The sequence below is a fragment of the Leishmania martiniquensis genome, chromosome 30 (genome assembly GCF_017916325.1).
Source record: "Leishmania martiniquensis isolate LSCM1 chromosome 30, whole genome shotgun sequence".
In the NCBI taxonomy this organism is placed as follows: Eukaryota; Euglenozoa; class Kinetoplastea; order Trypanosomatida; family Trypanosomatidae; genus Leishmania; species Leishmania martiniquensis.
Genome location: NC_090165.1, coordinates 781,930 through 796,853, shown reverse-complemented (window position 1 = coordinate 796,853; position 14,924 = coordinate 781,930). Strand labels below are relative to the sequence as shown.

General features: G+C 52.4%; 1 protein-coding gene across 1 annotated transcript; it reads left to right on the top strand.

Annotated features, from left to right (window-relative positions):
* Positions 1 to 12,798: 12,798 nt before the first annotated feature.
* Positions 12,799 to 14,310, top strand: LSCM1_03837 (uncharacterized protein; the record flags this gene model as incomplete). Its single annotated transcript, XM_067321370.1, has 1 exon — positions 12,799 to 14,310. One exon carries the CDS (start codon positions 12,799 to 12,801, stop codon positions 14,308 to 14,310), a length of 1,512 nt encoding a protein of 503 aa, XP_067176738.1.
* Between the last annotated feature and the right edge of the window lie 614 nt (positions 14,311 to 14,924).

The following is a 14,924-nucleotide window of genomic DNA, read 5'->3' as shown; positions in this document are numbered from 1 at the left end:
AAAAACGACAGCAGAGTGTCCGAGTCGACTCCCCGCAATGAGCATCCGCACCGGTCCCTGCAAGCCTACCCACAGGCAGTACAAAAAAAGAAAGGAGAGAGGGAGAACGTGATGGGACGCGAGTGCACGCACGCAGCGAGGCTCGGGATAAACGTTGGCGAAAGTGTGAAGTGCAGCTGAAGTCCCCTCTCACCCAACGCGTCCTTCTTTTCTCTCTCACTCGCAGTCTTTGGTGTGCTCGCATCCAATGTGTTTGCAGGTGTGCGAGGGCGGCTCGTTGAGATGAGCACCATCGCTACCGTTGTGTCAAAGAGGCTCCTGTGCATGTAGGCTTGCATGAATGGTTGATTTTTTTTCGGGGGGCTTCGGCTTGCCCCCCGCCCCGCCCAAGTTGCTGTTTGTTTCTTTGCTCGTTTCGGCATTTTTATGTTTCTTGAAAGCTGCAAAGGACTTGCGGTGTGCTCAGCGGGAAATGCGGCACGGCCGCTCTGCTCGTTGGGTGAAAGAGTGCGGGAGAATGCCCACATCCCAGCGGGCGCGCGTCTCCCTTTCGCGCGAGTCCGCCCCGAATTTCTCCCCCTTTCTCCCCACTGCTGCAGTCGCGATCTCCTCCCTCCTGAGGCTCAGGGCTTTCCTCTTCCGTTTTTCCCATGTAGTGCTTCGTGCCACTTTTTTCTTTTCTTCTTTCTTTTCCTTCCGACCCCCTCTCTACGCCCCATCGCCTGTCACAGGTAGGCCACCAACGCTTGCAATGTGGCGTGTGGCTACTGCGTGACTGGCATCGGTTGATGCTTGGCATCTGTCCAGTGCTTTGGGGCGCGTGCGCCGCACGCCACTCTTTTTTTATTTTTGTGCCGGTTTCTCTGCTTCACTTGCTTTGGCTTCACGGAAACTGTCCAAGGCGCGATGAAAGTAAAGTTGACGTCCTCTCAGACACCCCGCTTAACGAACGCCGGCGATGTTTTACCTCCTCCCTCCGCATCTGCCGCTGCCGCCGTTTCGCACGAACTCCCTCCTCCTTTCTTTCTTTTTCGACTCGCTCCCCACTTGTAGCCTGTTGTGTAAGGTTTATTCTACGCGCGTGCACACACACACACATAGGCAGTGGAGTGCCGTAGTCACAGTGCATAACCAGAGCAGCTGATCTTATGTTCTGTGTGTTGATAGATTTTTCCTCGGCGCCCTCGATCGTGGGCAAAAAAAAAGAGGCCCGAAAAAGGAGTGATGTGAGAGTAAGAGGAGATAATCAGCTCGGGTACCCAACCAGAAGCGTACAGCGACGGTTTCAGCACGGTACTCGCGCTTGCCGTTTGCAAAGCTTCGGAGAGAAAAAGTTGAAAAGAAGATGAACGCATTGAACATGGAAGGAAGCGCATATGGCTCCGGCGATGCAGTGAAGAGATGGCAGCAGGAGCTCAAAAGCGTGAAGCCCGCTGAAGGTGCTTGCAACGCCCGCACATTCAAGGAGAAGGGGGGAACTGAAAACATTCACTTCGCAAACAGACACACACCAAATTCGTAACTTTAGGGAAGTTGTGATGCACAACGCGCGACGCCATAACGAAAAACAAACATGGAAAACCTCTCTTCGAGGAGAGCAAGTGAGCTCTTAAGCGGCATCGGAAAGAAAGGCAGTGAGCGTAGAGGGAACGTGTCCCTCACTTTCGTGCCCCCTCCGCGCCACGCCACGTCACGCCCTCGCTTCCTGCGTCTCACACACACACACACACCCTCGCTGATTGCCAGTTCCATTCGGAACATCTTCTCTCCCTCTCAGGGCGAACCGTTAGTTCATCTGCGCCCTTGTTTCGCACACACACACACACATACACCCGTCTCACTCATGCAGTCACGTCAATGGTGAGAGTTGTCTTTTCCTCTCTCCTCGTTTCGATGTTGACGCTTGTTGCCCTATCCCTTTTCCTGTCGGTGTGCGTGCCTGTCTGTTTGCGCAAGTCTCTCTTTTTCTTTTTCTTTGTATGGTCACCTGGCGTTCGCCCTTTTTCTTCTTCCATATGTCTTTTGTTGTTGTTTGTTTTGATCTTCTTCCTCCCCCCCAACACCACCATTATCACCACCATTACCATTACTACCCCCCTCCCCCACTTTGATTCACAGCTTACGCGACCCTTTCTTTTCTTTTTTTTGGGCTCTTGACGTCTCCTTTTTTCTTCTTCGGATTGCTTTTTCTCTGAAATACTTTCTTTTCCTTTTTCTTTCTCGCACTCTGTCTTGCCCCCTTCGCGTTTCTTTGTTCCATTCTCTCACCCTCTCTTCGTGGCTTTCCATGCTGGTCTCCCTTTCACCTCCTAGTATCTTTCCGTTTGTTTCCTCTTTCGAAGATGTGCGTGTTTCACGTTCTCCTCGCTCTGCCATACACCACTTCCTTTCTTTTTTCTTTTCTCTCTTTTTTTCTTTTTAGTTGCATGCGGAAGAGGGGCCGTTTGCTGGCCCCTTTCTGTAATATCGACTGACACGTATATATTGCGACATGAGAAAAAGGGAAAAGAAAAACTGATCTCCCCCACTCACTTTATATTTATCTCTCTATATATATTCACGACACATTTTCGAAACGATTACACTATGAGCAAGGGCTCTTGTAAACAAACAAAAAAGGAAACGTTGCGGCTCTCCTCTCCTCCACTACCTTCACCAACCTCTCTCCCATTCCCATCCCCTCACTTTCCCGTGGCCCACTTGTCACCCTTTGCGGCCCCCACGCGCTTCGTTTCACGTCGTGTGATACGGGAGTCATAAACGTCCGTGACTGGTAAAGAAGCGTCTGGTGCAGCGTCGGACCTCCATCGAGCTAAGCAACAGCGCAGAAGTTGAGCAAATCTGCGTATCCCCCTGGTACTGCAGGAGGATACGGAAACACGCGAAGAGAATCCGCAGCTCCGTTCGATCTGGAAGGGTCCATGCCTGCTAATAGTGTGAAAGTGGTGACGAAGCGCAGGTGGGTTGGGGGAGAGAGAGGCGCCGCAGAGGAACTACTGTGCGAAGAGAAGTGCAGAGTACCACACCCGGGACGGCGCAGCCGAAAAAAGGAAAGGGAAGAAAACAACAGCGCGCATAAACGGCTTATTGGTCTGCCCGCAGAAGATGATCGGCTGAACTGAAACAAACCAAAAAGAGGCAAGCACCACATTCTCTGTTGCTGCCTGCGTCTTCGCTTCATGTGTTTTTTTCTTTTTTCTTGTACTGTTCACCCTCTCTTCTGTGTCTTTGCCTCTTATACCCTTTCTTGAAGGAAAGAAAAGGAAAAAGGATAGCCGACTGAAGGGCAACAGCCGCCAAAGGCAGAGAGTCCCTTCTTCGTCTCCCCATCTCTTCCCGTTTCTCGACCACCCTCCTGCTCTCCCTTCCCTCCCCTTCCCCCACCCCCCTCTCCCTTTTCGTACAATAGTTCCGAGAATTGACCGGAAGAAAAAGACTTACATACGCTCGTGTTCGGACACGCCCACACACACAACGGTGCCCTTTGCTTCTCTTTCTTTTTTTATTATCTCTTCATTTTATGCCATTCATCCGTTTCTTCTCCCCTCCCCCCTCTTTTTTCTTTCTCTTGCCTGGCTGACGGTTCGTTCGAGTACCGCCTCTCGTTATCTCTTCGTGTGTGCGCGCGAGCGCGACCGCCTAGAATTTATTTCGATGTCTCGTCTTTTTTTTTGCTTTTCGTTTGTGTCTTGACATCATCTTTTTCTATTTTTACAATTATTTCTCATTTCTTTTTTGCGCGTGTGTGTGTCGTGTATATATATATATATTTCCGTCAGCCTCGAGGATATGCCACAAGGGGGAGGAGTTGGAGACGGAAGCTATGAGAGGAGGGACTGGCGGGGGGATGGAGGGGGGAAGAAGGATGCTATACGAACTCTCTCTTTGCCCTCTCTGCCTCACATACTTTAGGGAGGCTGCGGGGGGGCGGGGGGAGGCGAACTATTGAGGCAGTGAAGCCACTGTGGTTCGTGAAGCGAAGTCGAAATTTCAGTGAAGTTGTGGTAGCGGACTGCCGTATCAAAAAGAGTGGAAAGAGCGAAGAAGAGCACTGGAGGAGCGTATGAAAACGTGTGTCGCGCGTAGGAGGAAAGGGGCGGGGATGAGTAGGTCGCCTCGCCTGCCGACCATGTCATTGATTCTTGAGGCTTCACCGCAGGCAAAACGCGGGATGCGGGGTAACGGCAAGAAACCGACACACCCAAGATGCTCATGAAAGGAAAATCTGCCCTCGCTCTCTTTCTGTGCTGTCGTCGATCGATATTTGCATTTCCTCCCGTTTCCACTTGTTCTGCATGAGGTCTTCGCCGTGCTCTCTTTTTTTTTTTCGCACCTTCTCCTGGCTTTCCTCTTTATTTGTGTGTGTCGCTTGCATGCTGTTCTTGCTGGATCGCGCAAACACAATTGTCGGTACTTGCTTCAAAGGAGTCGCTCCGCAGCAGCATGCCCCTTTGCGCCTCTTTTTTCTCTTTACCGGCTCTCTCCCCACCCCACCCCATTCCGGCTGTGTGGCGCATGCGTGATTTTGTTCTGCCACTTTTCGTGTCTTTGGTTGCTGGTGTGCGGGTGTACGTGTATCTTCTCGGGCTCCGCTTCTCTGATGCATTTTGGTAGGCGCGCTCCGCAAATCGGCTCAGCCAGTTATGAAGTAGGAGGGCGGACGACTCACAATGCACCAGGGAAAACACAAGGGCATACCACACGCGAGAAAATGGGGAAATAAAAAAAAAGACTGCCTGCGACAGGCCCAGTTACTCTACGACAGAAGGGAGATGCAGTGAAGGAAAACGGTAGAGGAAAACGGTCTCGACACCTACGCTCAGGGGGTCGGTGCGTGTATGCAAACACAAACACAACCACACAAAAGAAAGCCGTGAATATGGACCAGGTGGCCCGACCGTTGGGGCCTCCCCTTTCGCCCCCCCGTCCCCCCACTCACCCCGTTCTATTGCCCTCAGGCCCCGCCGCCTGTTGCTTCCGTTTCATTCCCTTTCCTCTCGCTTGTTTTTCTTGTTTGGCTATGGCTGTCCTCGACACCCACCCCCTCTCTCTTTGTGTGTGTGTGTGTGTTTGAGTGTGAGTGCGAGTGAGGGGCCGGCCTTTTCTTCTTCTTTGCGTTTCCTTCGACGCTTTAGTATTAAAACGGGAAGAAAAAGAGAGGAAAGGAAAAAAGGACCGACTCTACTTATACACGCACGCACACGACGAAGAAAAAGGGAAGAGGGCGCATTGGCATGCGCAGCAAACCTCCTGTCTTGGTGCAGGAGGCGTAAAGAGGACGATGGGACTCGTAACGCATCTTCTCGGCCTCTCCATCGCTCTGCCCCCTCCCCACCACCACCACCGCCGCCGCCGCCGTCTCACGTATGCACCGGTGCGCGCGTTCGCGGTTCTCAAGCAGCGTGGAGCGGAGGAGAAGAGGCCGTCGCGTTCCCAGCCCTTTCAGCTGCGCATTGGCTGCTCGGACTAGGGTTGACAAAGGCACGCGCGCCGACACAGCCACGCCTCGCATGAGAAGCCAAACTAGCGCCAGCTCTGGAATGGCTCTCCTTTATGCATCTTATGTCCTCCTGGACCGGCGCCTAACAGAGCGCCTACATCTGCAAACGCATGAATGGGGTGCATTCGGCATCTGCTGTCATGTTGTTCTCCCCTGCTCGTGTCCCTTCATCCCTCTTTCCACACCTTTTTCTTCTTCGCTTCTCCTGTCTTTCATGTTCCCCACACATTCGGCGCTTTGGCGCTGGTGCCATGGCGATGATCGCCGCTGTTCGCGTCGCGACGGCTGAGGAAGTGTTCCCCCTCTCCCCCCCGCACTTGTGCATGTGCACAAACGTGTGCGTGGATGCACGCCCTCGCCACATTACTCCTCACGCATGCGAAAGCTTTTCCTTTGCATCCTTTTCTCGCCCTTCGAGCAAACGCGTCCCTCTTATCCCGACTCTTGGTCGTCCGCCTTGTCAGAGCCTCATACGGGGTGAGCGAGAGGAAGAACACTTGCATCACAGCCTCTTCTGGCGCACGAACCTTGACATCCTGCGCGTTACGTTCTTCAGCTCCTCAAACCCGCAGCATTCGGCCTCAATAGCATATCCTCGCCACGTGCCTGCAGACGCTGATCCATCCCGAGGGCATTGAGCGCCTCCTACAACCTTTGTTCGTATCGCCGCAGCAGCTACATCAACCACTCCATGAAGAAGGCCGAATCCTGTGTTGCTGATATCTGCAATGGTAGTTGTGTCCTCCAGCTCCCCCTTGCAAGGCATCTGCTACGTGCGTTGACGCGCCCGTCGCTGTGGCCGAGAGCTCTTGCTATCTTTTCGAGGCGAGAATGAGGGGCACTGTCTGGGTGCCTACGCTGCTGCATTGTTTGGCGGGGGACACATATTCCCGTCAGAGGAGATGAGGCTCACGGCAGACTAGTTAGAGCGAAGTTTCGATAGCCACGCCCGCCATTGTCCCCTCGGCAACGACACCCACAGTCGTCAGCTTCCTCGAAAACCCGCTGCACGCCTTTTCGTTTTTTTGTTGTTGGAGGGGTCGAAACGCATGAGGAGAAGCGGTTTTTGTCGCGCTGAAGAGCTTTTCTTTTCCCTTCGAATAACCGAAGGTCCACCACTTGAAAAGGTGAAGAGCCCCCTTGCCTGTAAACGCGTTCGAGTGTGCAAGAGACACGGCCAAGAGGCCCAAGTGCCTATGGAATGCTAACAACGAACGAATTGGGTAGGACAACGTGAAAGCGAAAAGCTGCTCTCATACGCTATGTGTGAAGCAATCACACGAAGCTAAACAAGGCACTCGTTCCGGTGTCGATCTGGTTGCCCAGCAAAAGGCCATGCACTCCGACACGTGTGTCATCCCTTCGCTGGTGCATCCTTGATGTGTTGCCACTTCTTTTTTTTCCGGGAGACACTCTCCTCCCCCCACCCCCCACATACACACACACACGTACAGTGTCCGTTACACCACGCATTGGCGCTCTCTTCCTTTCTTTCTCACCTTCGATGAAACGTGTAGGGTGTTGCATTCGCTCTTTTGGCATCTCTTTTCGCCTCTGCATTTACGAGCCTCGCACGCACGTACCGATTTGTGCATCACCTCTTCTGTATTTTTCACGCCTTTTCGGCTCGTACTTGTGCTGCTCCGACAATCACTCCTCATCCCCATCCCCGTCATCTTGCAGGGTTTTTGTCTTCCTTATCTGCTCCCTTCTCTTATAAGCGTTCAAGCGCCCCCCTTTCTTCCACAACGATTTTTTTTGTTCGGGCGTTCGATTCATCTGGCTCTCTCCCTCTCCCTCCCCTGCTGATGATGCCGACCATATCTCAGAGATGCCATCCGAGGCTCGAGATCTCACTCTGTGTAGAGGTGTACCAACACGCAGTCTGTAAGCGGTGGGCCGCCCCTGAGTATACTGTTGGATTCGTGTGGCGTCCGCGGACAGACCGGGGCGGGAGCTGTGCTGCAGCGACGCGTGCCTCTTGATGACGTTTGTCGGTGCTCCCTTTTGGGTGGCGTCGGTGGTGTCACAGGCAGACGCATCCGCCAACTGTTTTCGTTCGGTATGCCTTCACTGCGTTGCGGTCACGCAGAGCGTAGTCGCGGACTGCCCACATCCCGCGCTGCGGGCGATGAAATCGAAACGGGCTGAAGGTCCCCCAGCCCTTCTCTGCCAGTTTGCCTCCGCGGCATAACCGCAGTGCAGCGGCGGCGCATGTACGGTGGCTGTATGTGTGTGTGTGTTTGTGCATCTGTCGCCCTTGCGTGTCGTCGATGGGTGGGGGGCGGTGTGTCGAATAAGAAAAAGAAAAATGCGGATTGGCTTTTGATGCTGTCTTTCACCTAACCTCATTCCTCGGCCCATTGCAATGCGCTGTCAGTGGGCAGGCGGATGCGCCCTATTCGATTGGGGGGTGAGGGGGAGGAGGCGTTTTCTTCCGTTTTGTTTCCTTCCGCTTTCGATTTTTTCTTACGTGACGCTATTCTTTCTGTCACCGCGACCTTTCCTCCTTTTTGCCATCCTTCTCCCGCCTGCTCGCCCCCTTCGCCCATGTTCGCTGTGCGCATGCGGTGCATGAACAAGAAACGAGTGCATTCCTTTTTGATGAGCGAATTTCATGCGGGACACCACAGGATATCCGCTGTGGCGGACCTTCTGTTCTTTTGTTGTTGAGGTCTTGTTTCGCTTGCTTGCCTCGATGTAATTTTCTCTCAATGCTCGAGTGCTCTGCCTCGTTGCGCGGCACGAAAAGGTCCCCACCCTAAGTAAAAAAAGCGAATGATAACAGAAGTCTAACGACTTCCTCTGCTGCCGAGGGAGGCGGGATGCGGAAAAAGGGCGTGGACAAGTCGCTGGACATGTCGTGGCCTGTCGGGAGTGACGGGCTTCTTAGTGTTTGAGGTCGCGAGTCTGCCCGACGGCCAGGGCCCGCCGTATACATGAGATGCACCGTTTTGGGGTAAGTCTACTCCACGGGGAGCGCAGTGTGCTTCAGCTGTCATTCATTTCGAGAGGCCGAAAAGTTCCTGGTGGATGCCCTCAGCTTCAGGCGTTCCGTGCAAATGGAAACCGTTCATGTGTTGTGCAAGCTGTGCTATGTGGTTTCCTTCGATTAACGCTGCGTAAAGACGGTGCGCACACCGCCTCCCTTCGTTCTCATTATTTCGTCATCCTCCCCCTCCACCCTTCCCTTCCATCTGCACTTGACGCCTGATGAAACTGGCATGCACGCATACGTGCATGTACCCCTTCTTGAGATGGTTCCCCCTCCCTCGGGGGCTCTTACCCACACCCCGAACACACACACACACATGCACACCTCGTGCCCACAGAATGACATGACTACTCCTTACAGACCACCAGTCACTCCGCTATCCATTCTCGCCCAAGCCCTCCTCGTCTTTTATTATTCTTCTCTCTGCCCCTCTTTTTTTGTTGTTGTTGTGCCCTTCATCCCCTCCCCTCCTCTCCCTCCTCCTCGACGTTTTGTCGCTTTTTTGTCAAAAGGCAAACACCAAACAGAAACGTCTTCATCGCTGCTTCTTCTCTGAAGTTTAAAACCTCCTCTCCCCTTCAAAAATAACACTTACACACGCCCCTTCACGTACTACTCGACTTCACATCTTTGTCACCGCCGCTCTTTCTCTCCGACAAAGTCTATTTGAAAGCCCTACAACCGACAAGGATATCACAAGAGTATTGCACGCGCCGTCGGTCACGCGAAGAGAGCGACGATACAACGAAAACAAAAGGTTATCAAAAGAAAGAAAACGGAAACGAAGTTTGACAAACGGAAAAAAAACTTAGCAGCTCCGCAACATACCGTGGAAAGAGGAGTAGCGCCCACTGCACCTTAGCTCAGCTGTGATCTTTTTTTTTTCAGAGTACTGCGCCCTTTCCTCTCTACCTCCTTTCCCCTCTGCACACACACACGCACTGACCATCCCCCTGAACGACTTCGTTGGAGTGGGATAGAAGTGTCTTTTGTTCTGTTGTTTTGCGTCTGTGTGAGCTGGCGGAGAGGTGCTTGCATGATTTTATCCTGCAATAGAGGCTTGACAAAGAGAGAGTGTTCTTACCGCGTTCGTGTCGTCGCTGCTCGGACCCAGAAGTTGGAGCAAGGGAAAAGAAGCGCCTGAAACGAGTCGACACATCTGATAGGAGAACGTTTTGAAAGCTGATTTTGACAACTCATCAAAAATCTTTTGTGTCCGTTTCCTTTTTCGTTTCGCTTCTTACAGAGGAGGTCCCGCTCCGCCACTCTGAAGCAACATCACCCAATCATCGTCGTCCCTCTACCCCGTCCAATAAGGGTGAGATACAGATATCTCTAGCGTAGCGCACTCCAACCCTAGTAATAAAAACATATATATATTACGTTTTTTTGCTCCTGTCATTTGCTTGATCTGTGTAAGAGGAAAGCAAATCTAAAAAGACTCGCGTGCTTCTCTCCTCCTTCCTCTTTCCTCACTCCCTGCGCTTCGTTCTGTTTTGTCCCTTTTTTCTTCTCCCCCTCGTGTCGTGCACGGTCCCTCTTCACCCTGCACCCTCCACGCTCTTTCCCTATCGACATCGTTGGGCACTCAGAGTTACCTTCTTTCGTGTTTCTGTTTTTGTTCTCTCTGTTTCAGAGATCCTGCTCTATCTATTCTAGCCATTCAATCGGCTGCGAATCATTCAAGTCTCGGCCTCCGACTTAAACCCTTCCTCGCTTAGCCATTCTGTTTTTTTTCGTGTGTCTCTGTTTTTTTGCCTTCTGGCTCGGGTGGCTCTATGTCGTACTGACGAACAAGTTCAAGAGGAAAGCACTCCTCTTCCCCCCTTTCGGTCGTCTCGCAAGCGCGCGAAGAGAAAGCAGCTCACACAGCCGCTTTATCATCTCCCTCCCCCCTCACGCCTTCATTTACGGGCGACAACGAAAAAAAAAGAAGGATCACTTTGCTGCCCCCTCTTATCCCTTGTGCACTCCTTCCGTTTGAAAAAGGAGGCCTTTTCTCTTTTTCGTATCACTCCGTGATAGACGTCTCTTTTTTGTTTTTCGTTTTTTGTTTCTCTCAAAGAGCTCGTCGCCGTTTCACCTGGTGTCTCTCTCCCTCCCTCTCTTTGTGAATGCTCCATACATTACTTACGCAGACGGAAAGCGAGTGAGGTGCAAAACCAAACAAAGAGCAAAAAAAACAGAAGTGCATTTCTGTTACCGTTTCTTCGTGTCGGCTATTCAGCGGTCTGTTTGTTGGCGCCATCATCATTTTTTCCTTTGTCTTATCTCCTCTTTTCTTCTTCCCCCCTCTCCTCTGATCGCTTGTGCTCCTCCGTAGGCGTTCTCACAGAACACACGCGTTGAACTTTATGGGATTGTGCTTGTTCCTGGAGAGCACCTCGCTGCGTATTTTCCATTTTAGCAGAAACTGAGCGTCGAAACGTGCGCGCTCGCGTCGCTACCACGGCCTTTACAAGAGCATAGTGCACTCTCCTTCGACACGCCCAAAAGACTTGTGTTGGAACAAGGGCCGAGTTTGGTACTTTTTGCTGTCCCCCTCCCCCAATACACACACACACGCACACAAGTCCTCTTTGGTGTACCTCTCGTGCCTTTATCACACTCGTAACAGCGCCGCTCGCCTTTGCTGCTGCGGTGTTGGCTGCTGACGTTCGCTTTCCGTTCTTCAGCCCCTAAAACAACCAAAACGTCTCGAGCTTATCGCTCTCTTTCGTTCGACCTTCACCCCTCCCCACTGAATTTCATATTTTCATTTTTTGATAAGCTGCTGCTCTCTTCATCTAGCCCCTCTCCTCCCGACACTCACTCAGCTTCTCTCTGCGCGTCAATCGCTCGATTGATTCCCAACTTCCCTAGTGCCCTTGTACTTTCTCTTTTTCTTTCCCTCTCCCTCTTTTCGGGGGTGCGCTTCATCGAGTCTTGTGTGACGGTGCCTAAGCGTTTCGCTTTTGTGTTTGGTGTCCTCTTCCTCTTCCCTTCTCTTTGTATCTTTTTTTTCCTTCTCGGTTATCACTTTCATATCTGGAGCTCTCTTTTTTGCTCGTTTGTTGGCTCCCTCTTCATCTTGGAGCCTGTCCAGGGCCCCTTTCGCCTCCCCCCTTTCCTTCCCTCCCTTACCTCCCATACGAGCTTTAGGATTATCGGCGCCTCTCCTGTACTTGCCACCAGCCGGTAAGGCATTTGAAAAGGAACAACAACAGCAACAGCAAAAAAGATACGCAGCGCTCGCTGCCCCCGTGCGCGACGGCTGCATCGATAGAGGAGAGCGATAGGAATCGGAAGCACTTGCCGGGAACGAAACACTCCCATCTCGTTTCTATTTAAGCTGTATTATTATTTTTTCTTCGTTGTAGCTGCGGTCATACGTCTCCTTTAGCTTCGCGGATTTCTCGTGTGCGCTTTCTTTTTTTCTTTTTGTTTTCTGCGCCTTTTTCGCTGCGATTCTAACTTGGGATCGTAAAGTTCACGTGACGTTTTTTTTTGTTTGTTTGTTTCTCTTTTGTTTTGCGTCTTTCGACTCCGTTGGCCCTTTTGTGTCCTCTCCCCTTCCTCTCCTCGTCTCGGAGGCCACACGCACACTCGCCCGCTCGTACGTAATCTGTGCCACACGTTTCTTTTTTTTCCTTCTTCCTGTGTGTGGTTTTGTGTGTGCGTCCTCTTGTATTTTTCGCTCAGCTGTGCGAGTGCGTGCGTGCGCTCACGCGGATCTCTGCCTGGCTTGGTGTTTTCACTTCGGTTCAGCTTTTTCACCCCCCCTTCCCCCTCCCATACACTTTCTCCTCTCACTCCTTTCTTTTTCTTTCCCTTTTCGGTGTCGCTTTGCATCTTCGCCAAAAAAAACGAGAGCGGACGATTCGTTTTTTCTTGCTCTTTTTTTCCCCTCTCTTTCCAGCCCCTTGCACCCAAGCAGTCAGCAGCATCGAGAAGCTCTTTTTTTTCCTTTTTCTTCTTTCCCTTTTTCGCTCTCGTTTCTGCTTTACGTCCCTCTCAAGGCTGCACTGGGCCTTCTCCGCAGCGGCCACGTTCACCCGCACTTCTTCTGCCCTGTTGTATGACTCTTCAAGTCTCTCTTTGAGGTCCTGCGCGTGTCTGTTTTTTGTAAGTGTACCTTACGTCTTCTCAGCAGGCAATTGCCATCTGCGTAGCTGCTGCTTCAGAAACATAAACGAAAAAGCGATTGATATCACTTGTGCACACGCACAAACGTTCTCTCTCTCTCTCTCTCTGTTCCTCTCCATCACATTTTTTTTTGCACAGGAGGCGAGCTCGGCATCCCGCTCCTACGAAGAAGAAAACCATGTCTCTCCAGAATTTGTTTGTGGCAAAGTTACCGCGCAACATCAACGATGCTGACCTCCTGCACATTTTCGCCGAGTTTAGCCCATCGAGCGCGAAGATCATGCTGGACGCGTCGACTGGCAAGAGCAAGGGATTCGGCTTCGTGCTGTTTGACGAGGAGGAGAAGGGCGCGCGAGCTTACAAGGCTATGAATCGGAAGATGACGCGTGCCTGTGGTCACAGCTTCACTCTTGTGATCTACCCTTCCAACCATAACGGCAAAATTTTTATCGAGGAGAGCAACGCGCTGTACATCCGCAATATCCCAATGAGCGTCGGGCAGGAAAGGGTAGAGCGCTTCTTGAAAACCTTCGGCAACCTGATCTACTTTGCCATGCGTGAGGACCATTATGGCAATCCGGTGTGGGTCGTCTACGCCGAGTACGAGACTATAGAGGATGCCAAGAACGCTCTGTCGAAGCTGCACGGCAACAGCACCTATTTTCACGGTTCGGCGCCGATACTGGCAAAGTTTGAAGACAGTGAGGACGCCAAGAGGGAGCGCCGGCGCCGCCGAGACGGAGCGCAGACGCACGCGCCCAACAGCGGGTGCATTTTTCCGCCTCCGCACAGCCATCACGAGAGCTGCGCATCGCTTCAAAGCGCTGCCACAGCGCTAAATGGCGAGAATAGCGGCACCCATAGCCGCGTCCTCAGCTCCAACAAAATTGTGGAAGCGAAACCCTCTTCAAGGAGCACGGCCGCGCCACGTCGTGGCGGCACGAGTGGCATCGGTGCTGCCATGCTGGGCTCGTCATTGGCGAATGCGCCACCACCACCACCACTGCCTCAGCCGTTCTTGTCGGCTATGGCGGATGTGATGAAGCCGACTCCGACGGCGTCTTTTTCCATGCCGCCCCAGCTGCTGCAACCGACACCGGGGTACTGTTACACCCTCGGTGGAAGTGGGCAGCAGATTTTCATCCCTACATCGTCTTTCCCCGGCTCATTGCCGGCCTACAACTTTGCTCCCACTGCTCAGTCGGCGCGGCTGCTGCTGGTGAACATGCCAATGCAGACAACGGAGGCAGCTGTGAAGCCGGGCCTATCCGGGCTGAATCCTACCGCGAGCGCCACTATGGTGATGGAGAATGGGCACCAGTACATACTGGCCCCTGACACCGTCAACATGAGCTGCGACTCCTTCACGTCTCAGGGGTCAACACTTTCACCTATGTTGACGGGCTCGCAGCACAAGAGCTTTCTGAGTGTCAACGGCAGTCAGGCGACGTACACAAGCTGCAACTCCGGCTCGGTAAGCGCGTTCAGCCCCTGTCACGATGCTGTTTATGTAGAGCCACCTCAGATTGTTCTTCCGCTCCGCGAGGGCGACGAGAAGCCTCTTGGTGAAGCAGGCGCTGGTGACCTCAGCGTCGACGGCTCTCGTGTGCTTGCTCCACAACGTGTCTCTGTGAACAGAAGCTTGATTGCCGGAACACTTGGATCAAGAGTCGTGTGGCCGTCGCACTAGTATAAAGCGCCATGCTAGATTGACGGGAGCGCCGCGACAACGAGGACGCAGCAGCTATGTTGAGAGCGGCTGCTAGAAAGTTCAAAATCGTGAGTAGCCGAGAGCCGCACCGTGCGTAGTGGAGATTGCTTCTTGGGGCACGTTTTTCTTTCTTTTCGGATTTCCCTTGATCCTCTTCGGTAACGGACTTTCTTTTTTTTTCCCTTTACGCCGTCAGCCTACCGCTAACGTTTACGTTTTTTTCGCTTTCAAATTATATTACCCGCACCATTCCTCCTGTGAGCACATGCGCTGCAGCTTCCGTTTCGGAGTCGAAGATGCGTCAAGGCAGGCACAGGCGCTGGTGTATTCCCATGTGCGACAAACAGGCTTGTGGTGCGATTGTCGCGTTTGAGCACGCACCCACAGCGACTTCCATCTAAGCGCCAGCGTCTCACTCACTCGTTTCGCCCCAGTGACGCTTTGATTTTCTTTCTCTTTTGAATGCTCTCTCTCTCTTTCGTTGTTTTTCTTTCGCTTTGTTAGCCTGAGTATGTCATGCGGAGACTCGAGGGCCGAAAACCTTTCTTCTGCTCAGCTATTCAGCATCAAAACCACGTCGATACCTTTTTTTT